Raw genomic sequence first — 24,315 nt, 5'->3', positions numbered from 1 at the left:
GAAGCACCTGTTCCAGGCAGGACGCGGGTTCTTGGGGGAGAGCCTGGCGTGAGGAATGGTCTTGTAGGGAAGTCGTCCTGAATCCAGGTTCTAGGAAAGACGATGGTCGCCATGGGGGCAGGGGAGGCTGTGTGTTTTACTGAACAAACGAAAGGCTGATTGTGAGAAAAGATCAGCTGTGACCTGGCGCCTGTACCACCGTGCTTGGCTGGAAAGTGACTTCCGCTGTCGCTTTAAACCAGGTAAGCATGTGATTTGATGGCCAAACTGTGAAACTTTGAGGGTGAACAGGAGCACCACGAAGAATTCTAGCGGTGACAGATGTGAACCGGGGCGCGGGGCGCCCTGTTGGACATGCAAGGGGCGAGAACCAGAGCCATCCTGCCCCGGACTTGGCACCAGTGAGGCACCAGTGCCTGTGTGCTAAAGAAACATTAACCGTGGGGCGTGTTCTAACACACGAGGGAGAGGGTAGGGGGGTCCCGGGGCGGGGGCGGCTCCAGAGCGCTGCCCTGGGGTCTGTCTCGGAGGTAGGGCGCTGTGGGTTCAGCGCTGAGGCTTCTCACCAGAAAAACCTGCGGAACTCTGTAAAAAGTGTAGGCTCGAGGCCCAGCCCCGGATCTCCTGGATCCAGGCTTCTAGGCGGGAGGCCCAGGGCCGTGTGTGTGTGTGGGGGGGCACACTCCCGTGATTCCAGTGTGGCTGGTGTGCTCGCCAGAGCTTGGGTCCCACCGTGGGGTGCTAACCTGTTTTGCATCAGGGACCCCCTCCTTTGAGAACCGAATGAAGAGTCTGAGTCGTGTTCCTGGGGAAAAATGAACACAAACAGAATTTTGTAATTTTTCGCTTTTTATTTGTTTCTCGTTTTTTGGGGGGGGGGGTTGGTGGTTAGAAATTCGTGGACTTCCCTGACGTTGGTTTAAACACCCACCCCGTTAGTGCTCGGGAAGCATGGTTAGGGGTGACGGGGGCAGGCGCGACGCCGGATGATACATTTCTCAGCAGGGTGAAACCGGTCAGGGGCCGAGCAGGTCCTACTTGGGCGAGAGCTGACGGGAAGGACCTGGAACAGGAGAGGGAAGGAGGCGAAAGGGCGAGGATGTCAAACCGGACCCTGCCCTGTGATGGAGGTGGCACCTGAAGCATCCTGCCCCACTGCGTCCGCGCCCTTGGTCCTCAGCAGAGGTGGCCAAGCCGTGGGGAGGGGCACTTCAGTGGTCTGCCTTCTCCGCGGCTCTCAGCGCGCTGCCTCTGGTGTGGCTGCCGCTCTTGTGGTTTTCTGTGAACACGGCCCCAGAGGCTATGGACGGGCTCCCTGTTCAGAGCTCTCTCACCCACTCCCCGGGCTGCCTTCAAACCGCTCTGCTTTACTCTGGGTTCCAGAATGATGAGGTTGGTTCCGACAAACGCGTCTGCACCAAAGAACATCCATTTATCTCATGCAGTGCTTGTTTGCCGTGCCCTGTGCTGGGCTGTAAAAGCGTTTTCCTCGATGCGCGTGCTACGTCTTCGGTGCTCACTGCTGCATAGGAAGCAGTTGCTTCGGGGCGGGGGCGCGGCACGGGACTGGAGGGACTCTGTTGTGGGCGAGGGTGTGGGTGGGGCTCCAGGCTCCTGCCGAGTCCCAGCCGGAAGTGTGGCTCCCGTGGCCACTCCTGGGGCCGGGCTGGTTGCCCTGTGCCTGCCCTTCAAGGCCTCCCGGTTGGGGTGGAGAAGGGTAAACAGTGGGCGATGAATGCAGTTGTTTACACAGCAGGGAGGTTCCTTTACCTTCCTCAGGTCTGGAAACTTCCCACTTCTTGCCTGAACCCCTGAGCACGTCGGCCAGTCCGTGTGCTGACTGTAACCTGCTCGCCGGCGTGGATGAGACGGGAGGCCTTCTGGGGCCAGGCTGCCCCGGCCCCCCACGCTGGCACCCACCCTCAGGGAAGAAGCTTTAGGTTCCCTGAAGCATCAGGCAGCTGATTTTGTGATGAAGATCACGCAGCCCTGCAGAAGGCCGGTGCTGTTAAAGCTACACAGACAGAAAACACACGTTGACTGGTTTCGCCCTCAGAATGGCGCTCTGAAGGAGCCTCGTGCACACCTGGGCTGAACCGGCTTCTGCTCGAGCATCAGGAGCCGGCATCCAAAAGGCCACTCGATTCCTCCCTGTGGTCACCGAGACACGTGTGCGCGGGCGCTCTGCGGAGGATGGCCACCCTTTCAAGAGGCTTTGCTGGAATAGAGTGGGGCATTTATTTGATTCCACCCCTAAGCTTTTACAGCCACAGGATTGTGAAGGCCTGATCTTTCTGCAGCAGCTAGCAAAATGCACATTCAGTGAGTACAAGGTGAGAAAGCCAGGGTGGCTTTGGGAATAAGGATACAGGGCAGGCTTGGCCTGATGCCCTTCTCTGCGCTCCATCCGTGGCTGGCTCTGGAAGGCTGTGGAGACTGGGCCAACCCTGCGGCCGCCGCCTGGACATGTGCACGGAGGCCAAGCACTGCCGGCTCCGCCTGCCGCCTCCTTCCCACGCTCCTCCCTCTGCCTGGTGGGGCCACTGGAGCTTCCTAGGGCCCCCGTGGTGTGCCAGCCCAGTGAGGCCCTAGAGCGCTCTGTCCAGGATGGACGCCACCTGCCAGGTGGGCCGTTGAAGTGGAAGAAATTCAGCCGGGTCGCATCACAGAGAAAGAAACGTTGGCTTCCTCTCCACGTGGTTCAAGTGCTCAAGGTCACCCGCGGCCAGTGGCCACTGCCCTGGGCAGAGCAGATCCGAGCGTTTCCAGCACGGCCAGAGGTTCTGCAATGCGCCTCTGGAATCTGTACAGGTTGAGTGTTTGTTTCCAGTAAGTTTTGTTCTTTTACAAAAAAAAGAAAGTGGGCACCATGGCATGGTGGGCGTGACTAGGACAGGGGTCGTTAGGCATCCAGGGGGGCTTCCTTTGCAAAGTGGGCATCTCAAAACTGGAACACTGAAACAGTCAGTGACCGTGGAGGTGGTGTGGCCAGGCAGCACCGTCCACCCTCAGTGGCACTGCCCCGTGGAGAGGGTGAGGCCTCCTGGAGGCCCCAGGGCTGCTGGCGGCCCCGGGCCTCGAGCCTGTCTCGCGCAGCCGGGTTGGGAGAGCCTCCGCAGGCCGGCGCTGTCCTCAGGGTGTGTTCCCATCACCTAGCAGCCTCGGCTTCACTTTTCCCAGCTTAATTTTCCCATCCCCATCCTTCAGTTCTTAATTCCTCCTGATAATAAGTGTGTCCATTGCGTGTTAAACTCTGTGGTTTTCACGCTCAGAAGTGACACTGGTTCCACGTTCTTGGTGGGCACCCCAGCCTGCGCGCTCTGGTAGCATTACGCGTCACCATAGCATCTTTCTGGGGTCTGACAGGCCAGCCTCAGGCGGCGTGGCCGGGTTGGTCCCTGCCCCAGGCCGCTCCCTGGGAGGAGAGGCCCGTGGGGAGGCGCCAGTGCCTTTGGTTTGTTCTGTCACTGGCCCGTGGCACGCCGCTGCTGTCTGCACTGTGCACGGGCCCGTCTGCTTCTGGGACGGGTTTGGCCTTGACCTTAAGAGCTGTGGGGCAGTGAGAGCCTTACGGATGGACCGTGCTCTTGAAGGCTGCTGCTCGCTCGCTTCTGTTTCTGACGCGTTTTCTGTTCTGTTTCTGCAGCCGGTGGGTTGAGCAAGTGTCCGGTTAGTGAAGCTTGCCCCTTGGCTGAGGCCCTGGCCGTGTCTCGCCTGCAGTTCTTTGGGGGCACCTGCTCTGTGACCGCCCTCTGAGTATGACCTCTGTGGGGGAAGGGGGTGGGACCAGGCTTCGTGGGGTCTTCTCTGCGGGTCTCCTGGCCAGTTCTTCCACGCCCTGTTCCTCAGGTTCCAAACCCGCCTCCCACCCTGAGCCACTGCCCTCATAGCTCTGCAGCTCCCTGATCTCACTCGGCCAGTTGCCTTTCCTGGTGGAAATGGGCTACAAAGTTTATGCTGCATTACATTGAACCGTTAGAAGGAGAAACATACCCTGAGGTTGGAGTGTTGGATGGGGTTTGGGCCCTTCTTAGCGAGAGTCTGTCATTTGAGAATCTATCAAAGTTCCCAGTGGAACTTTTCCTTTCCAGAGTACTGCTCCGTAAGCTTGGCACCCAGAGCGTGGAGCTCTGTGCATAATTGTTCATTTCTTGTTTGTCCTACTTGCTAACGTATTTTTTTCCAATTTAAAAAATTGGGGACTTCCCTGGTGGCGCAGTGGTTAAGAATCCACCTGCCAATGCAGGGGACACGGCTTCGATACCTGGTCCAGGAAGATCCCACATGCCACAGGGCAACTAAGCCTGTGCGCCACAACTACTGAGCCTGCGCTCTAGAGCCCGCGAGCCACAACTCCTGAAGCCCATGTGCCTAGAGCCCGTGCTCCACAACAAGAGAAGCCACCGCAAGGAGAAGCCTGCGCACTGCAACGAAGAGCAGCCCCCGCTCGCCGCAACTAGAGGAAGGCCGCGCGCAGCAACGAAGACCCAACGCAGCCAAAAATAAATAAATAAATAAAGATAAAATAAAGTGAGAAAATATATTTTTAAAAAAATTTTGGTAAAATACACATAGCATAAAAATTACCATCTTGACCATGTTTAAGTGTGCAGTTCAGTGGTTGTATATACAGCCATCACCACCGTCCATCCCCCTCGCTCCTTTCATCTTGTAAAAGGGAAACCCTTTACCCATTAAACACCAAGTCCCCACCCCCTCCCCCAGCCCCTGACAACCACCGTCTACTTTCTGCCTCTATGAATTTGACTCCTCCAGGGACCTCAGATAAGTGGAATCACACAATATTTGTCTTTCTGTGTCTGGCTTATCTCACTGGTCAAAATGCCCTCAAGGTTCACCTATGCTGTAGCATAGTACAGGATTTCCTTCCTTTTTAAGGCTGAATAATATTCTACTGTATGTCTAGACCACATTTTGCTTCTCCTTTTGTTTGTGGATGGACACTTGGGTTGCTTCCATGTTTTAGCTATTGCGAATAATGCTGCTGTGAACTTTGGTGTGCAAATATCCCTTCGAGACCTTGCTTTCAATTCTTTTGGGTATATACCCAGAAGTGGAATTGCTGGATCACATGGTAATTCTGTTTTTAATTTTTTGAGGAACTGCCCTACTGTTTCCCACAGCAGCTGTACCATTTTACATTCTTACCAGCAGTGCACAAGGGTTCCTGTTTCTACATATCCTCACCAAGACTTGTTATTTTCTGTGGGTTTTTTTTTTGATAGTACCCATCCTAATGGGTGTGAGATTGTATCTCATTATAGCTTTGATTTGCATTTCCATGATGTTTAGTGAGTTGAGCATCTTTTCATGTGCTTATTGGCCATTTGTATATATGTTCTTTGGTGAAATGTCTATTCAAGTCTTTTGCCCATTTTTGAATCAGCTCGTTTGTTTTTTGTTATTGAGTGTTAGGAGTTCTCTATATATTCAGGATACTAATCTGTTGTCAGATGTATGATTTGCGAATATTTTCTCCCATTCTGGGGTTGCCTCTGTACTCTGTTGATAGTGTCTGACGTACAGATTTTTAAATTTTTCATAAAGTCCAGTTTGTCTAATTTTTCTTTAATTGCCTCTGCCTTTGGTGTCTTATCCAAGAAATCATTGCCAAATCCAAAGTTGTAAAGGTTTTGCCATATGTTTTCCTCTAAGAGTTTTTTAGTTTTAGATCTTACATTTAGGTCCTTGATCCATTTAGAGTTAATTTTTCTATATGGTGTAAGATAGGGTCCCACTTCATTCTTTTGCATGTGGATATCCAGATTCCCAGCACCATTTGTTGAAGACACAGCCCTTTCCTTCTTGAATGGTCTTGGCACACCTGTCACAAATCACTTGATGGTATATGTGAGGGTTTATTTCTGGGCTCCCTCTTCTTTTCCATTGGTCTTTGTGCCAGTACCACATTGTTTTGATTACTGTAGTTTTGCAGTAAGTTTTGAAATCAGGAAGTGTGAGTCTTCCGGCTTTGTTCTCCTTTCTTCAAGATTGTTTTGGCTATTCAGGGTCGAGATTCCATATGAATTTTAGAATGGATTTTTCTGTCTCTGCAAAAAAACACCATTGGGGTTTGATAGGGGTTGTATTGAATCTGTAGATTGCTTTTTGTAGTACTGACATCTTTTTTTTCTTTTTTTTTTAATTGGAGTACAGTTGCTTTACAATGCTGTGTTAGTTTCTGCTGTGCAACGAAGTGAATGAATCAGCTATATGTATACATATATCCCCTCCCTCTTGGGCCTCCCTCCCACCCCCCATCCCACCCATCTAGGTTGTCACAGAGCACCGAGCTGAGTTCCCTGTGCTATACAGCAGGTTCCCACTAGCTATCCGTTTTACACAGGGTAGTGTGTGTATGTCAATCCTAATCTCCCAGTTAGTCCCACCCCCGCTCCCATGTCCACACGTCATTTTCTACGTCTGTGTCTCTATTCCTGCCCTGCAAATAGGTTCATCTGTACCGCTTTTCTAGATTCCACGTATATGCGTTAATATCCGATATTTGTTTTTTTCTTTCTGACTTACTTCACTCTGTATGACAGACTCTGGGTCCATCCATATCTCTACAAATGACCCAGTTTTGTTCCTTTTTTATGGCTGAGTAAGTGTTGACATCTTAATATTCAGTCTTCCAGGCCACATGGGATGTGTTTCCATTTGCTTATTATGTCTTTAATTTCTTTTGGTAATGTTTTATAGCTTTCATTGTACAGTCTTTAACCTCCTTGGTTAATTCCTAAGTACTTTATTGTTTTAGATGGTATTGTAAACGGAATTGTTTTTGTTTTTATTTTTTAGAAAATGAGGTATTTTTAAAAAATTAATTAATTTATTTGACTGTGTTGGGTCTTCACTGCTGTGCGCGCACTTTCTCTAGTTGTGGCGAGCGGGGGCCACTCTTCGTTGTGGTGTGCGGGCTTCTCATTGTGGTGGCTTCTCTTGTTGCGGAGCACGGGCTCTAGGTGCACGGGCTTCAGTAGTTGTGGCTCGCAGGCTCTAGAGCACAGGCTTAGTAGTTGTGGCGCGCGGGCTTAGTTGTTCCGCAGCATGTAGGATCTTCCCGGACCAGGGCTCAAACCCATGTCCCCTGCATTGGCAGGCGGATTCTTAACCATTGTGCCACCAGGAAAGTCCTTATTTATTTATTTATTTTTTGTAATTTTATTTATTTATTTATTTATTTATTTATTTATTTATTTATTTATTTATGGCTGTGTTCGGTCTTCGTTTCTGTGCGAGGGCTTTCTCTAGTTGCGGCAAGCGGGGGCCACTCATCATCGCGGTGCGCGGGCCTCTCACTGTCGCGGCCTCTCTTGTTGCGGAGTACAGGCTCCAGACGCGCAGGCTCAGCAATTGTGGCTCACGGGCCTAGTTGCTCCGCGGCCTGTGGGATCTTCCCAGACCAGGGCTCGAACCCGTGTCCCCTGAATTGGCAGGCAGATTCTCAACCACTGTGCCACCAGGAAAGTCCTTATTTTTTTAATGTAAGTGATGGTAGCTATAAATTTTCCCCTTAGCACTGCTGTCACTGCATCCCGTAAATTTTGGTGTGTTGTGTTTTTATTTTCATTTGTTTCTAAAGATTTCCTAATTTCACTTGTAACTTTTTTCTTTGATCTATTGGTTTTTTAAGAGAATTTTTTGTTTTGTTTTGTTTTGGCCGTGCCGTGAGGCTTGCGGGATCTTAGTTCCCTGACTGGGGATTGAACCTGGGCCCCCGGGAGTGAAAGCCCGAGTCCTAACCACTGGACCACCAGGGAATTCCCAAGAGAATGTTACTTAGTTTCCAGAATTTTGTGAATTTTCCATTTTTCCTTCTGTTACGGATTTTTTAAAAATTAATTTTTATTGCAGTATGGTTGCTTTACAATGTTGTATTTAGCCTACACTGCATAAGAAAATGATTCAGCTATGCACATACAGATATCCCCTCCCTTTTGGACTTCGCTCCCATTTAGGTTACCACAGTGCATTAGGTAGAGTTCCCGGTGCTACACAGTATGTTCCCATCAGTTGTCTATTTTATACATAGTACCTGTTACTGATTTCTAACTCATTCTCTTATGGTCAGAGAAGATGCTTTGTATATCTGTCATTTAAAATCTCTTGAGAAGTAATCTGTGGCCTAACATATGGTCTATCCTGGAGAACGTCCCATGTGTACTTGAGAAGAAGGTGTGTTCTGTTGTTGGGTGGAGTTCTGGATACGTCTGTTAGATCTAGTTGGTTGATTGTGTTGTTCAAGTCCTCTGTTTCTTTATTTATCTTCTATCTGGTTGATGCTTGCTAATGTATTTTTAAATTACTAAATAAAATTTATATTATTTTGAACAATTTAAATTCAGAATTGACATTTAACCACAAAAGTAGCTTCAGAATCTTCACATTATTGGTGAGCTTTTCTTTCTTTGTGAAGATCACATCTAGGTTGCCTTGCCCTTTTTTTATTGAGAAAGAGAAGCAAACACGCAATTCGAGTCTCTAGTGAGTTGACGGTGGAGATTAACCCCCAGGTCCCTTAGCCGGTCACTTATTCCTCAGTGGCTGGGTCTGCTTTTCTAAGAAAATGTAAAGGTGGTTTTGTAAGACTTGAATGCAGGTCTTCATGTACGTGGCGGTGGACACTGCGTTTGGAGCCGGGTCCTGGGAGCTCGGGGCAGCGGGGTCGGAGTGGGCGCCTTGAAGAGAGCTGGGGGGCCCTGTGGGGGGCCAGGCACCTTGTGCGGACCTGGCAGCGGCGGGGCGCCCTGGCTGGTGTCCCCTGAAGAGGCCGGGAGGGAGCGCTTGCTGTGGGGCTGGAGGAGGGGCCCCGGAGGCCAGCGAAGATGTCCAGCACAAGCTTATTTTTCCGTGTTTTTCTTTAGAGTTAGAAAAGGAAGCAGCTGACCAGGAAGAGCTGATTTTAAAAAAGAAAGCCCTTTCCCGAAGCACTGTCTTCATGGATCGTTCTCTGAGGGCACAACAGACGCGCTGGAAAAGAGGCTTCGGCTCCCGCCCGCCCCGCGGTCCCCTCCACAGGGGTGTGGCCGGATGGGGGCGGGGCCCACCTCGGGGTCAGAGGCCACTCAGCGGGGTGCGGACCGGCGGGTCCTGCAGCAGCAAGGCTTCTGAGGGGGGGTCAGGTGGGGGGCAAACTGAGGGGGAGCGAGGATGCCCTGCCCTCTCTGCCCCGGGGGGGCCCCCCACCCGGGAGAGGCCCTCCCCTCCAGGCCTGGCCTCCTCACCGCCCTCTCGTGTGGATTGATTCTCCGTAGCAGTGCCTAGTTTCCACTGGGCAAAACGAAGAAGATACCATGTGTGTGAATCGCCTGCACACTGGGTGGGAGTAACTCTCCACCTTGCACACGTGAGCAAGTCCGATGGCTGCTGTGAGGCCTTTGGCCTTGACCTTGTGGAGCCTCCCCAGACGGGGCTCCGGTGCTTGGTGACGGTCGGACCGCGTGGTCCTCGTAGCAGGGTCGCAGGGACTGCAGCCGTGTCACGGTCCCAGCTGTCGGCCCAGCCTGTGACTTCAGTGTTTGTCCAGCCGGACATCTGACACCCTCATTTTAAAGACTTTCCATAAGTTTGGATTGATTTACTTTTAACATTAGGACTTTTGTTACAAGTGAGGAAGCATATAAAAAAGGAAAATACCACAGCTTTCAACATGCCTTTTATTATGGGAGATTTTATTTTATTTTATTTTTTAATAACAAAGGATGTAGTCTTTTATTATTCTTTAACAATTTTTTTTAAAGATTTAATTTTATTTATTTTTGACCGCGTTGGGTCTTCGTTGCTGCACGCGGGCTTTCTCTAGTTGCGGCAAGCAGGGACTACTCTTCGTTGCAGTGCACGGGCTTCTCATCGCAGTGGCTTCTCTTGTTGCGGAGCACGGGCTCTAGGCACGAGGGCTTCAGTAGTTGTGTCTCGCGGGCTCTAGAGGCTCAGTAGTTGTGGCGCACAGGCTTAGTTGCTCCGCGGCATGTGGGATCTTCCTGGACCAGGGATCAAAACCTGTGTTGCCTGCATTGGCAGGCGGCTCCCTATCCACTGTGCCACCAGGGAAGTCCCGGGAGATTTTAAATGTACAGAGAAGCAGACAGAATAGCGCAGTGGTCCCCTGTGAGCCCATTTCTAGCCTCAGCAGTTTACCAGTTCCTGGCCCATCTTGTCCCATTAATCACCCTGCCCACTCCTCCCAAGTCATTTTGAAGAAAATCCCAGACATGCTATCATTTCATCTGTACATATTTCAGTGTGTAGCTCTAAAAGATAAGGCCTCTTTTTAAAATATATTTAAAAATTTTTTTTTGTTTTTTGGCCTTGCCGCACAGCATATGGGATCTTAGTTCCCTGACCAGGGATCAAACCTGCATCCTCTGCATTAGAAGCAGGGAGTCTTAACCACTGGACCGCCAGGGAAGTCCCAAGGCTCTTTTAAAAAAATGCAATTATGACACCTGTGCCTTTTTTTAAAGTATCATTTTTGTGGTATAATTGACATACAGTTAAGTTGCACATATTTAAAGTGTACAGTGAGTTTTGACCTATGTCTACACCCATGAAACTGTCACCTCAGGCGAGATAGCAGAGTATCCCTTCACCTGTCATTCTCTTTTTCCTTTGTGACTTATTGGTTGAAGAAGCTGGGCTTTGCCCTGTAGACTTCCCCGGAGTCTGACTTTTGCCCACCGTGTCCCCACGCTGGAGTTCAGCGTGTTCCTCTGTGCTCCGTGCTCCTTCAGTTGATAGTTACAGTTGGAGGAGGGCCGGGGTTTGGCTTGCTTTTCTCGACAGGACCCCTTCAGAGGAGTCACACAGCACATCTGGGTCTGTGACAGCACAGCTGTGGGTGGTCAGTGACCAGACGTGGGAATTCGTCAGCGTTGTGCACGGCAACGCCACACGCCCAGAGTCCTTCCTGGATCGGCAGGAACGCCTCTAAAAAGTGGGGCAGAGAGGGACTTCCCTGGACCGGTGGTTAAGAATCCTCCTTCCAATGCAGGGGACGTGGGTTTGATCCCTGATCGGGGAGCTAAGATCCCACATGCCGAGGGGCAACTAAGCCAGCGTGCCACAACTACTGAGCCGGAGCGCTCTAGAGCCCGCGCCACAACTAGAGAGCCCACTCGCCACAATGAAAGATCCCACATGCGCAACTAAGACCCGATGCAGCCAAATAAATCAATAACTAAAGTGGGACAGGGAGTCTGTGCAGGAAGGCAGCTGAAAGGCTTGACGCTTCCCTGTCGTGTCCTGGTTTTCAAAAGACTGTGTTGGCATCATCCATCCAGTGGTGACCAGTTAATTTCTTTTTCAGCATCTCTGTGAACTCGGGGACTTAAATGTATGGAATATGTTCCATCCGTCTGGCTGTTCACGGGGCTCACATTGTCCCGTTGTCGCAGTGGGAACCTCTGTAGGTTCGACTGAGCCTTTTGACCTGACCCCAGTAGTCCTGCCAGCTTCCTGCTGCCTCTAGAGGGACCCGAGTCCTGGACTGAGCCATTTCTCCTCCAGGGAACACTGGTTCCTTTTAGTGGCTTCTAGAGGTCAAATATATTGCAGGATGTTGTAGATGGGACCTGTCATATCAGAGAGGAATCAGAAGCATTAACAGCTTCTCTAATTTGCCAAAGAAAACCCAACCATCAACTACTAAGTGAGGCTTTGAATGGGTGTTTCCAGAAGCTGCATAGGTGTCCGGTTCTGCTGGCTGGTTGGGAGGTTGGGAAAGGAAAAGGAAACTCTGGAAGAGCCTTTTGGGGAAGGAAGAGCGGAACGACCTAATGCCAGTTTGTTGCATGATGTAGACGCTCACACGTGCTCAGGATGGAGCCCAGAGATGAGCGCTTTGGAGGTGTCACCAAGCTCCGGGTGGCCACTCCAAGGACAGAGGATGCATCCCCCCTTGGGACCACTGTTCCTTCACTGCTCTCAGAACTGGAGGAGAGCTCTTGGTCCTGTCGCTACCTGGCTCACACAATTAAATATGGGTCTTTGCTTATTTTCATAAGAAGTCAAACCTTTTGGGACAAGGTTGACCTTTTGCTTCAGTCTCTTGCCATTTATGAAATACTGTGCTTCATGATGGGAGAAGTTAATATACATGAGTTCTACTAAAATATTGAGCTAAAATAATTTTGAGAAAATTTAAGTTGATTACAGTTTATACTGATAACAACTAACTTACACAGCAGTCTTAATTTTCCAGAATTGAAAATTGGTTTCAGGTTGATGTGAAATAAATGTTTTCACATAACTTTGCATTTATTTATAACCGTTTGTTCCAGCTTCTGGTAAAGATTCGCAGTGGCCGTCAGCGGAGGTGTGGTGGGGCCCCAGCGTGTGGATGCCTCACCTTAGCTAACCTGCCTCTCGAAGTGTCCACGCGACCCCCAGTTTAGTCGTTTCACTGCTTCCTTATATAGTGTAGTGGCTTTTAAAGTAACTTCAGATAGTGGTTACTTGTGGACGTGCTACTCGTTGATGGATGCGGATATTATGACTGTTTCCTCTTGTATGAGATCATTCCTTTTACTTCTTTGCTCAGATGTAATTGAAATTGACCTCAAGAATGGTGAGTGGGTATTTTTAAATGTTTCTAAACCATACAACTTCTGAAAGCTAAGTATACCAAAATGTGGTGGTTTTTTTTCCCTTTAGATCTCCAGTGCCTATTGGATTTTTACCTTAAAAAGTTCATAGTGTGAAGTTTCTTACACTGTCGATGTAGATCCAGTACAATGATTCAGTAGCAGACCCTACAGATCAGGCAGCGGAGGAGCCTGGCCCTGAAGGATGAACGGAGAGGAGGAGTTCTTCGACGCCATCACAGGTGAGCGGAGGGAGAGGCAAGTTCAGAGATTGTGTCGTGAGCACGAAGCCCTCGGACCCAGGCCTCAGACGTAGCCCCGGGACGTGAGGACGGCCCAGGAAAACCGTGTAGAGAGAGAGCTGACATGTCCCCAGGCACCAGCCTTCAGTAAAAGCATGTGTCCTATCCTAGATTTGGGGGAAAACATCAACTTTGGACCACTAAAGATAACAAGAAAGGGCAACTGTGTTTTAGTCTTTAAGAGTTGCTCTGGGGTGTAAATATTTTATTTGGATCCTAAGTGAGATGGTCAGCATTCTTATATTATTTATACTTAATGATGAAAAACGTATTGTTCTGTCTTATAACTGTATCGTGTTTTGCACTGCTTAAAGTCTACCAAAAAATAGTACATTTACCTGCTTTCACAGCAGCTCTTACTGTGTCAGCGTTCAGTTCTGTTTCGCTTTTCACACAGCCCTGTGAGTGCTGGTACACAGCTCGGTGGGCAGAGTGCATGGCGGGGTGGCAGGGGGAGGAGAGGCCGGCTGGGTTGGTTCACATTTGCTTGGAACAACCCCTCCTCCTCCTGTTACCACCCGAGGGACAGGTGACCACAGGGGGCCCCAGACCTCACGTTCAAGGCGCCCCCTGTTGTCTGCCCTGCACCCCCCTCGTCAGCAGGGGGAGCGTCACTTTGCTTTCTCTATCGAGGGGTCTTCCTGGTGGAGACGGACTTCAGGAGACTCTTCCAGCCCATGCCCCCCTCTCAGGTGTGGGAACATAGAAACAGCAGCGCTGAAGTATTACTGCTGCCGGGTTTGTCAGTGCTAACCCTCCCTAGGGCAGTCAGAGGGGCACTTCCGTAATCAGTGCCAGAAGGGCGTGGTGCCCAGCACGACAAAAGGCTCGTTCCTGGGCGCCGTCACTGTTGCCCTGGACGCCGTTGCCGTCCCCGCTGCCTCCTGTCTCGAGGAGCCCTGTCCCCGCGCTCCCAGGTCTTCACCGGCCTTGCTTCTGCTGAGTGAAGGGTTGGAGCAGGTTGAGGGATGGGCGGCCTGAGATTATTGACTTATTCTTGTCCGAAGCTCAGGAGGAGCGGGCCCTGAGCTCATCGCTGTTTTCAAAGGCTGACCTGCTGAGTCATCTTATCTTGCGTGACCTCATAGCTGTTGTGGCCCTTGTAGACGTGTGTTCCTGGGAAGCGTGCTTGTCTGCTTAACCCGCACGCGCATCAGTAGTCTTTCACAGTTGCATTCCCACCAAGCGGGGTGTTTGTCAGGGAGTCACGCCCTCGGGCCGCCTGGCCCTCACAGGCTGACCACGTCTGAGACCAAGTGGGCCCAGCCTCGGCGTGGGCTTCTCACCCGGGAGCCCCCTGGGAAGCTCCCTGTCACCTGGGACCAGTGTAACCGATGCTCCGGAAGGTCTTTCCCCAGAGAGGGCTTGAACTGCATGGAGTGCGGTGTGTAGGTGACCCCATCCCTGCCTCTCCGCACGGCGGGACCTCTCCGCGTGTCCCTGAGATGCAGGCGGAAGAGGCAGATGTCTAGGTGAAAATAATTCCTCACCTCAGCCCTTTGGTTCCCAAGCAAATAACAGAAAGACGAAAAATGTGAAGCCTCCCAATGCAATGAAATACCCAGACAGTGACTACTTCCCTGTTTATAGAATCAGTCTTACTTTGTGACTCTAATTTAAAAAGTATTTAAACCCAGCAGTTATTAAATGAATGCCTTCAATAGGCAATTACTGGGGCTTCCCTGGTGGCGCAGTGGTTAAGAATCCGCCCGCCAATGCAGTGGACACGGGTTCGAGCCCTTGGTCCGGGAAGATCCCACATGCCGCAGAGCAGCTAAGCCTGTGAGCCACAACTACTGAGCCCACAAGCCGCAACTACTGAAGCCTGCGCGCCTAGAGCCCGTGCTCCACAATAACAGAAGCCACCGCAGTGAGAAGCCCGCGCACCGCAATGAAGAGGAGCCCCCGCTCGCCACAGCTAGAGAAAGCCCGTGCGCAGCAACGAAGACCCAACGCAGCCAAAAATAAATAAATAAACAAATAAATAAATTTTAAAAAGATAGGCAATTACTTCCTATAAGAATCAGTACCTTTATGTATTTATTTTCAGCAGTCGTGGCTTGTGGGCTCAGTAGTTGTGGTGCACGGGCTTAGCTTCTCCACGGCATGTGGGATCTTCCTGGACCAGGGCTCGAACCCGTGTCTCCTGCATTGGCGGGCGGATTCTTAACCACTGCGCCACCAGGGAAGCCCAAGAATCAGTACCTTTAAATTGAAAGGTTTTAAAGTACATGAAAAATATGTACAGATTAAGGGTTGTAAAAAGTCAGACTAACCTGTCAAAGGTGGGTATCTCTGAGTGATCAGATTACAGATGATTTCAACTTTCTCCTTTGCTTGTCTGTATTTTCTTTTTCTATAGTAAACATGTGTTGTATATTAAAATGTTTAAACTGTTACGTAGTGTTGGCTTCATCAGAGACAAGACTTCAATGCGCTTGTCAGGGAGGAACTGCCTTGTTTTCTTGGGCACACACCAGGGTTGTGATTTAAGCGAACTTTCTACTTGACACTGACCCAGAATCTCAGCCCTGAGGGAGGTCCTCGGAGATAGGGACACCTGTGCAGGGTAACACCAGGTCCATAGGACTGGGCATCCTTAAGCAGGGACTGCTTCAGGCTAAGTTTAGACTGGGGATTAGTAGATGTTGCTTTGGGGATAGTTAACAAAAACTAGAGGTGACAGGCTATTTCAGAAAGCATTGATTATTTAAGAGGTTCATTTTTAAAAAAATTAATTAATTTATTATTATTCTTGGCTGTGTGGGGCCTTCTTTGCTGCACGTGGGCTTTCTCTAGTTGTGGCGAGCGGGGGCTACTCTTCGTTTTGGTGCGTGGGCTTCTCGTTGCGGTGGCGTCTCTTGTTGTGGAGCACGGGCTGTAGGTACGTGGGCTTCAGTAGTTGTGGCTCACAGGCTCCAGAGCGCAGGCTCTGTAGTTGTGGCGCACAGGCTTAGCTGCTCTGCGGCATGTGGGATCTTCCCGGACCAGGGCTTGAACCTGTGTCCCCTGCATTGGCAGGCGGATTCTTAACCACTGCGCCACCAGGGAAGTCCAAGAGGTTCATTTTTAATATATCCTTTCAAGTTCATTGTGTAATAAATCTCAATACTACTATATTTTGTGCATCTGTCAATATAGAAGAATGCGAAGGAAGGTTATTTTTGCGTTTTCTCAAGGAGGCTTATTAGCAGGTTTGTTTATGTTTTGTGTCTGACCACAGTCACCGCCTGGCCTGTCACCCTGGGCCTCGCCTTCCTCTCGGAAATGAGGGGCTGTTGTGGGAGCCCTGAGCTCCCCGTGGGCTGCGCCCTCGCTGAAGTAGTCAAGGTCGTCGATAGTCAGTGGTCAGGAGCTCCCCGCCCCAGCTGGAAGGACTTGCCCTGGCAGCCACAGCTCCCGTCCGGGCTTGCTCTGGAGCAGAACTTGAGTATTTCAGTGGCTTGCACTGGCTGAGTTGAGAGGAAACACATTTTCCTTTTCCCTATAGCCACCGGTCGCTTTGGGAGAAAGCGTTCCCGATGCAGAAGGGGCACGGAGCACAGCCCAGGGTGGTGTTACTCTTACTCGGGGGATGGGACGGGCCAGGAGACCGCACGACTGTATTTCACACAAGTCCTAATGGTTCACTCTCCCCGAGGTTTCCACGTACGTGGCGTGCCCTCCGCGTTTGCACCCGTCGTCTGCTGTTTCGGTTGCCGTTGGTCGGTTTGGTAGGTTCTGGCGGTGGGTTTGCGCGGTGCTCGGTCTTAGAAACGCCGCAGCAGGTTGTGTTTCAGGACGTGATGTGGAGCTTGACCGCAACTTGTGCAGAGGAGGAAGGGGTTGCAGCCTGAGTTAGGTGTGAGCACCATAGAGGTGGCCGCCCCAGAGGGTACGGTCACTGACGACAACAGGGAAAACCTGTCCTGGTGCCCGGGAGCCGCCCCCCACGTAAGGACCTGGAGAGTGTGGCGTTGGTGGCAGGGTGGTGGCCTCATGCGGGGACCCCCCGGGAGCGGTTCTCGTTCTCCGCCTCGACCTTCGGTTCTTGGGAAGCAGAGTTCATTACTCTGAACGTGTCAGTCAGAAGCACTTTCGAGCTTCAGGTGCCTGCTTGCAGTGTGAGAATTCTTAGAGGTAGGCTTTTCCATATTCCAAGTCCTGCAGAAGTTACCACTCTGCTTGTCTCGCACAGGCTTTGATTCTGATAACTCTTCTGGGGAATTTTCAGAGGCAAATCAGAGAGTCACTGGCGTGATTCATGTGGACACCAGCAAAAGTAATGGGATTGGAAAAGTTGGGGAGAGGCCTCCTCAAGAGAATGGAATTCAAAACCACAGGTATGTCATCCCACACGGACGTTTTGGAGTCTCCCAGCGCGCCTGTCCTCGCCCCACGTCTGCAGCGGGCCCTGAGCTGGAGGAACATCCGTCCCGTGTCACCTGGGCCCTGCCCCCTGGGTAGACCCAGGGCCCTGTTCAGCCAAAGACCCCGAGACCCACTGGCCCTCTGCGTGGCCCCTGGAGATCAGTGATGGCGCTTCCTCAGCATGACCCCCGTCCGTAAGCGGACGGGCGGCCGTCCCTGCCCTGGGGCTACTGGGGGACTGAGCTCCGTGGGCGCCCTAGCGTTGGCAGGGGGCCTGGCACAGAGCCAGAGGTCACTGGTATCAGACCCAACTGCTAGCTTCACGCAGAGCCGCCCGCGTTTGACGCGTCGACCTCTCACCCCGTGAGTGAGTTTCGGAGGGTTGTCCAGTGCAGCGAGACCGCAGTCCATTCTCTCCCCACCAGCGCTGCATTCTCATGCAAGCAGATTCTGATGGCAGTGAGCTAAGCCTTCACCAGCAGAAGGGGGGGCGTAGGCGGGACGGCCGTGAGTCAGGTGGGTGGGGGTGGCAGCCTCTGTCCTCCCCGCGCCGTTTGCGCTTCGGCTCCAGGGAGCCCAGCTTCACCCCAGATCTCTGCCCTGAGCTGGCACCCAGTGCCCACCTGGGGCCCCGGAGCTGTCAGCACCTCCTGCCTGCTCGTGTGGCCTGGACCTCTGCCGTCAGCGCCCCGCACCCTGTAGGCGGGAATCTGGCTCAGGCCGCCCTAGTGCCCACCCCTCCCTCCCGTCTCCAGCCCCCGGCCTGACACGCTAGCCTCCGGACGGACGCGTCTTGGATGCTTTCACCCTGCCCGCTCCTGTCACGGCCCCCTCCCACCACTGCTGCTCCTAAATCCCCCAAGGAGGCACCTCTTCACTGCTCCGCCCCTCCTCCTTCCTTCCAGCCGTCTCAGAGGACAGGTCTGATTGTGTGCCTTCCCCCTCGTAAACTCCCAGGCAAGGCGCACGTGGCCCCGAGTGCCGGGGACAGCGGCCCCTTTTCCTCTCTGCAGTGGCGGTTTGGGCCGTGAACAGTGAGGTTCTCCTCTTAGGATGAGGACCTGCGCCCTCGCCTCTCTCCAGGGGCGGCCCCTCCCGTGTCTGTGGCCCCCGCCTCTCGGGGTCCTCGGTGAACCTGGCCTGTCCCACGTCGGGGCCTGTCCCACGTCGGGGCTCCGTCTGCTCCACGCCCCTGGCCCCGGCCCTCTCCTCCACCTCCATCTCTTCAGCTCCTGCCTCCCCAGGGTCATCCTTGGACCCCTTTCCCACCCTCCACAGAGCCACGCTCCTTCCTCGTGGCTCCCTCACAGTGGGGCCCGTCCTGCCGTGGCCGCTTGGGACCCCAGACGAGAGCTAGCAGAGTGGAGCCTCGTGCTGGTTGCCGGCAGCCTGGCACGTGGTGCCTCGTGAATGTTAGTTTTCTTTCCCATTTCGTCTCCCGCTGCCTTGCCCTCCTCTCCCACCTGCCCCTCCCGGGCCCGTGGTCCCCGACCCAGTTGACTGTGAGCAGGGTCTCCTGTGCCCGGGGCTTCCCTGGCATCGGCGGGAAGACACCTGAGGAGGAAGGTACCTCAGGAAAGACAAGCACAGGCTTCAAAGGGGTTTAAGAGCTGGTTTCTGAAAAGGTTTTCTCTTTCTTTTTTTTTTGGCCATGCTGTGCGTCACGTGGGATCTTAGTTCCCCGACCAGGGATCGAACCCATGCCCCCTGCACTGGGAGCGTGGAGTCCTAACCACTGGGCAGCCAGGGAAGCCCCTGAAGAGCTTTTCGTAATGCAGTTCCCTCTTGGGGTCCTCTTGGCTCCACCTCCGTCTGTGGCCCTGCTGCTGCCCCAGGCGGCTGGCACACGGCTGCCCGGGGGGACCCAGCGACCTGTCTCCCCAGCTCCGTGGAGGAAAGTCGCCTGTGTGGCCATGATTGCGTCCTAGGAGGCCCTCCAAAGATCGATGCAGAAAGCTTTCTTTGGGACTTCAGCAGCAGTCTGGTCCTTTTTTTCTCTGCAGGCATGCCAGCATAGAGATATGCTAATGCTTGGAAAGATTAAAGGAAGACACGGTCATTGAGCAAAACCATCAGTCATAAGTGACTCTCACATTGGTTGAATAAATACATGTCACTCTGGTTACCCCTTTACAGGACATCGTTGCCTGCCCCAATGTTTACCAGAAGTGATTTCAGCGTGTGGAGTATATTGAAAAAGTGCATCGGCTTGGTAAGTTCAGATGGACTCGTTTTGAAGTGTGAATCTTACACATTTTTAATTCCTGTGAATTTATTGCACTACTGGTAGTTTAAGAAGATGCACTCTGCATAGTTATAAACAGCATGATGTGAAGATAATAAAACAGGAAAGGAACAAATACAGGAGGGGAAGAGGTGAACAAAAGCTAAAGTATTAATAGACAGTAGGACACCCATTCTGTAGGTTAATCTCTTGACATAAGGAGCTTCAGATGGGTTTACACTTACCTTGGTGTTTCATGATGTGCTGTAGCCAGCTGGCTTTGGATAATTCTCATGAACTGGGGGGCTTTGGTGGGGTTCCTGGCCCACACACCAAGGAACCGAGGCTCTGTGTCCCCCAGCCCACCCACCCTGGGCTGCAGGCAGAGTAACAGGAAAAATAGTTGGATACTTAGTGTCCAGAAGTCGTAGGCCTTTCCTTTTATGGTCTCTCCTGACTGTGAGAGTCGGAGCTGGTCCTTCTCAGGAGGGGAGAGCGCTGCCTCGAGCAGACTGCAGCGTGCTCAGCCGCGGTCACGTCTGGTGCCTCATACTCGGGCTACGTGAGCTACAAAAAATGACTTCACTGCTTCTCGGATGGTCTTCAGCCCAGTCTTCTAATGCATTTATTTTTTGCCCGTATCCATTTTAGTTCTTTTTTCCCCGAGGGGACTTCATCTTTTTATTTTGAAATAACTTGAGACTGACAGAAAGTTACGGAAGAGTCACAGGATAGCGAGTCTTTTACCCTTCACCCAGCCTTCTGTAATGACAGCATCTCACATGAGAACCACGGCACTCACACTGCGGCGTTACTGTTAACAGCAGCACGTACCTGACTGGGCTTTCCCCAGTTTTTCCACCGATGACCGTTTTTTTTTTTTTAATTTATTTATTTTTACTTATTTTATTTTTGGCTGTGTTGGGTCTTTGTTCCTGCACGCAGGCTTTCTCCCTTTGCGACGAGCAGTGGCTTCTCTTGTTGCGGAGCACGGGCTCTAGGCGCAAGGGCTTCAGTAGTTGTGGCGCAGGGGCTCAGTAGCTGTGGCATGCTGGCTCTAGAGCGCAGGGCTTAGTTACCCTGTGGCATGTGGGATGTGGGATCTTCCCAGACCAGGGCTCGAACCCATGTCCCCTGCATCGGCAGGTGGCTTCTTATCCACTGCGCCACCAGGGAAGCCCCCACCGATGACCTTTTATTAGAGGATGGTGTGTAGAAACCGAGACCTGGGTGCTGCCAGGGTGTCACTGCTCCAGGCCTCTCAGCAGACAGGGCTGGAAAACCTAAGAGTGCACACTGACCCCTGCTTGCTCACACACATGTATCTGTACACATCTGTGATCTTTTAAAGTGACATGTTCAGGATTGTTTTCTTTTAGCACTGTCCTCTCCTACGTTTTCGACTGTGTGCACAATTCAGGTCTTCAGAAAAGTGTCTGTCTGGGGGTATGACGAACTCAACAGGCCACTCGGTCTTGACTCTTCAGAGGTCTAAAACCAAAAGCCTCTTTTCACAGAGTGACATCATGGCACTGCGTTCCCCAAGGAGCTGGCCGTAGGCTGGATTCCGAGTAAGGCTGGATGTAACACTCGGGGTTGGTCGCACTGTCCCACTTCACAGCATCCGTCCGCTGTCCCCTGTGAGATACTCACCTCTCCGGATGCACCTCCAGGGAGGTGACACACCTCTCTTCACTGCCCATCAGCTCATTGAACCAGCCACGGACTAGTGAACACGACAGTTCCCGACAGAGGTAGCCAGAATCTCATGAAGACCCCTGCCCATCACCAGCCCTCACCACTGCCAGTCGGGGCTAATCATGCGTCCTCCGCCCCTCCACCGCTCCCCTCCTTCCCTGGTATTTTGAAGCAAATTCCAAACACCTTTTCATTTGTGAACATGTCTTTATGTATCACTAAAGGATAAGAATTCTTTTTAAACACAACCACAATACTATTATCCTACTTTTGAAAGTAACATAATTCTTTAACATCATCAAATACCCACTCTGTGTTCAAATTTCCAGTCGTCTGAGCGTGGCTCTCCTGTGTGTGTTTTGCAGTCTGTGTGTGGGACTCGTTTGGGTCCTTCCATCACAAGACCTTTCTGTTGCTCTTCTTCTGAATTTAAGAACTGCTGGTGCTTGGTGCCCAGACCCATTAGCTCATCCGGAGTTGCAAATCGGAGCCAGGCTGATAATGATTGCCCTTCTTTCGTTACCTGGAATATTTCTGTGATGAGGAAGTCCCCTCCTCTACTGTGAATGTGGTTTGCATAAGACAGTCGGGATCAGTGAGTGATTCTCTATCCAGGTGTTCGCATGATGTCTTTGGTTCCCTGGCAGCGTAACTGGTCTGACCAAGCAGCCCATGGGGTTGGCCCTGTGCTGCGTCCAGGCACACGTGTCCGTCTCTGGCTGTGAGAGCCTCTTCACACCGGCCCGCACTCCTTTACAAAAGATGCCCCCGCTCCTCCTGTACCTTTATTGTCCAGGGAGAGAGAGCTCAGGACCAGAGCTGGGCCCGGGGGAGGCTACTGGATTGGTCTTGTTTCTAGGTCTTTTCAGGGGAGAGAGTTAGGAGCTGTGTTTTGATTTGTTTCAACGATGCTTCAAATTCCAGGCCACAGGATTTATCTAACCTCTTCTGTCTTCTGTCTGTGTCTCTCTTCCGCCACGTCAACAGTCCCAGTTTTTCACCACACAGGAGATGAGGGATTTAGCGCAGCATGTAGCTTGTGACCCGCTGCTGCGCCCACACACGTGCGGCTCAGGAGAGCCCGTCTGTGGCATTTGTCGTTCTTGCCCCGAGGGTGGCTCTTCAGTCCCTGTGCTTTAGCGTCTCTGGGTCATTGTGCCCCCAGGGAGGTTGTGTGGGTTCATTTGTTTTGTTTTGTTTATGGTGTTTAGAGATGGCTTTTCTAAATTTAATTTTGGTTTAAAATTGTAAGTCCAGAGTCGCATCTCTCAGACGAGGTGTGTTCCAAGCGTCTAGCCTCCGGTCCCCGTGCCCTGCCTGCAGTCTGGAGGTGACCATCAGGACACGCTCTGGTCCCTCTTGCCACGTGTGAGAACGCCGGCTGCATGGCCTCCTCCCGTTCTTCAGATAGACGGTCGGCTCCTCTCCGCCTGTTTCCGCTCCGCAGTGTAGCCGCGCGGGCAGAGCTGCTTCTTATTCTTTTGGTCACCGCGCCGTGCTGCCCCGCAGTTGACTGACTGTGGCCCTGTGGTTGGACTTTTGCGTTGCTTCTGGCCTTTTGCTGCGTATTTGCTGGAGGAGCTGTGGGTTAGGCTCCTGCACGTGGGGCCGCCGGACCGAAGGCTGAGCGGGGGGCGTGGCTGGGTCCCCTCCTCTCCGGAGGCTGCCGCATTTTGCATTCCCACCGGCAGGTGTGGGTGGCCTGGTTCCCCCCAGCCTTGCCAACAGGCGGGGGTCAGAGGTTTGGGGGTTTGCCACTTGAGTTGGGTGTGCAGTGGACTCTCCATGTGCTTTCATTTCCTTTCTCCTGACGTGAGCGAGGCCAGCATCTTTGCTGGCTTTGGCCGGCAGCGTTTCTTTCCCTCCCCTCCCCTCCCCCCCATCTTCTCTCCCCTCCGCTCCCCTCCCCCTCCCCTCCCCCATCTCCTCTTCCCTCCCCCTCCTGTCCAGCCCTGCTCCTCCCTTGACAAAGCCGTCCTGCGCTGCTCAGCCGTGCTTCTGGGAAGGGCCTCCACTGGAGCCCCCTCCCTAGATGCCGGCTCCCTCCGTGCCCCCTGCAGCATGCGTCTCCGAGCGCCTTCCTGGCCTCGCCCTGCACCGGGGCTGCACACTTGCTCTGCCTGCACGGTACCTGAGAGCGGGCCGCGGTAGGGGGTCTCACTTGCCAGGCCGAGGAGTTTCCAAGTCACCCTGGGGTGACGGGTTGGAACGATGCTTTGGGACCGTGGAGCTGGAGGTGGCACGGGGCACACACAGGAGCGGGGTCGTCGCTGGAGCTGGCGGCCTGGGAGCGCCTGCAGGCTCGTGTGTGCCGTGAGCGCGGGGTGGGGTGGTGGGCGCGGTGCCCGCGGGCGGGTGGGCAGCGGCTCTGTCTCCCAGGCCGGGCTCCCGCAGGGCCTCTCCAGTCTCGACCTGCGCAGGCGGCTGCGGCTCCAAGGGAGTGACGCTCGGAGCAGGGGCGGGTGCGGGGGCGCTGGTGTCTGGGCAGAGCCGCCGGTAGCGGTAGCGGTAGCGGTAGCGGTAATGGGTCCTCACCGGCTCCCCCTAGGAGCTGTCCAAGATCACGATGCCCATCGCCTTCAACGAGCCTCTGAGTTTCCTGCAGCGGATCACGGAGTATATGGAGCACGTGTACCTCGTCCACAAAGCCTCCTGCCAGCCCCAGCCCCTGGAGAGGATGCAGGTGGGCGGCGGGCTCCTCTCGGGGGGAGGGCCAGGCTGCGTGCAGCCTGGCTGGGTGTAGACCGTAGCTTTTAATGAACGTGACGCCATCGGATTGGCCATGTGGCGGCAGGGACCTGGGCACCTCAGCAGTGGGACACCTGGGAGAAGGGCCAGTGCAGCTCGCATGGATGTTGGGGTGCTGTCCTGCCCAAAGGCCGAGGCACTTGTCCCGGGCACGTTCTGCGTGGGCGTGGTCTCGGCTGCCTGGTGGTCAGGGCTGCAGGGCTGCAGTGGGTGGCGGCGCCGACCCTCGGCTCCTCTTGGGCCCTTTCAGCACCATCACCCCACGTGAGTGTGTGTGTGTGTGCGTGTGCGTGTGTGTGCACGTGTGTGTGACAGACAGGGCCTGCGAGGCAGGCCCGGGCTGGGGGTGGAAGGCGGCAGAGTTCCTGCTTTCTGTGGCTGTGAGGAA

The 24,315-nt window shown here is 52.9% G+C and overlaps 1 protein-coding gene across 6 annotated transcripts in view; it reads left to right on the top strand.

The window, feature by feature from the left end:
- OSBPL2 (oxysterol binding protein like 2) overlaps nucleotides 1-24,315 on the top strand; it is a 41,344-nt gene that overhangs the window by 4,022 nt on the left and 13,007 nt on the right. For 2 of the 6 annotated variants that reach the window (XM_036826118.1, XM_036826119.1), the window contains exons 2-5: nucleotides 12,676-12,847; nucleotides 17,085-17,229; nucleotides 19,394-19,469; nucleotides 23,728-23,862. In XM_036826118.1, coding sequence (XP_036682013.1) covers nucleotides 12,811-12,847; nucleotides 17,085-17,229; nucleotides 19,394-19,469; nucleotides 23,728-23,862 — 393 coding nt within the window. In that variant the 5' untranslated portion in view covers nucleotides 12,676-12,810. The remainder of the gene's footprint in view (nucleotides 1-12,675; nucleotides 12,848-17,084; nucleotides 17,230-19,393; nucleotides 19,470-23,727; nucleotides 23,863-24,315) is intronic. The other 4 variants (XM_036826120.1, XM_036826121.1, XM_036826122.1 and 1 more) reach the window with 4 other exon arrangements.

This window comes from Balaenoptera musculus, chromosome 15 (assembly GCF_009873245.2).
Source record: "Balaenoptera musculus isolate JJ_BM4_2016_0621 chromosome 15, mBalMus1.pri.v3, whole genome shotgun sequence".
Classification (NCBI taxonomy): Eukaryota; Metazoa; Chordata; class Mammalia; order Artiodactyla; family Balaenopteridae; genus Balaenoptera; species Balaenoptera musculus.
The sequence above is the reverse complement of the archived record's forward strand: the minus strand, read 5'-3'. Positions and strand labels throughout refer to the sequence as shown.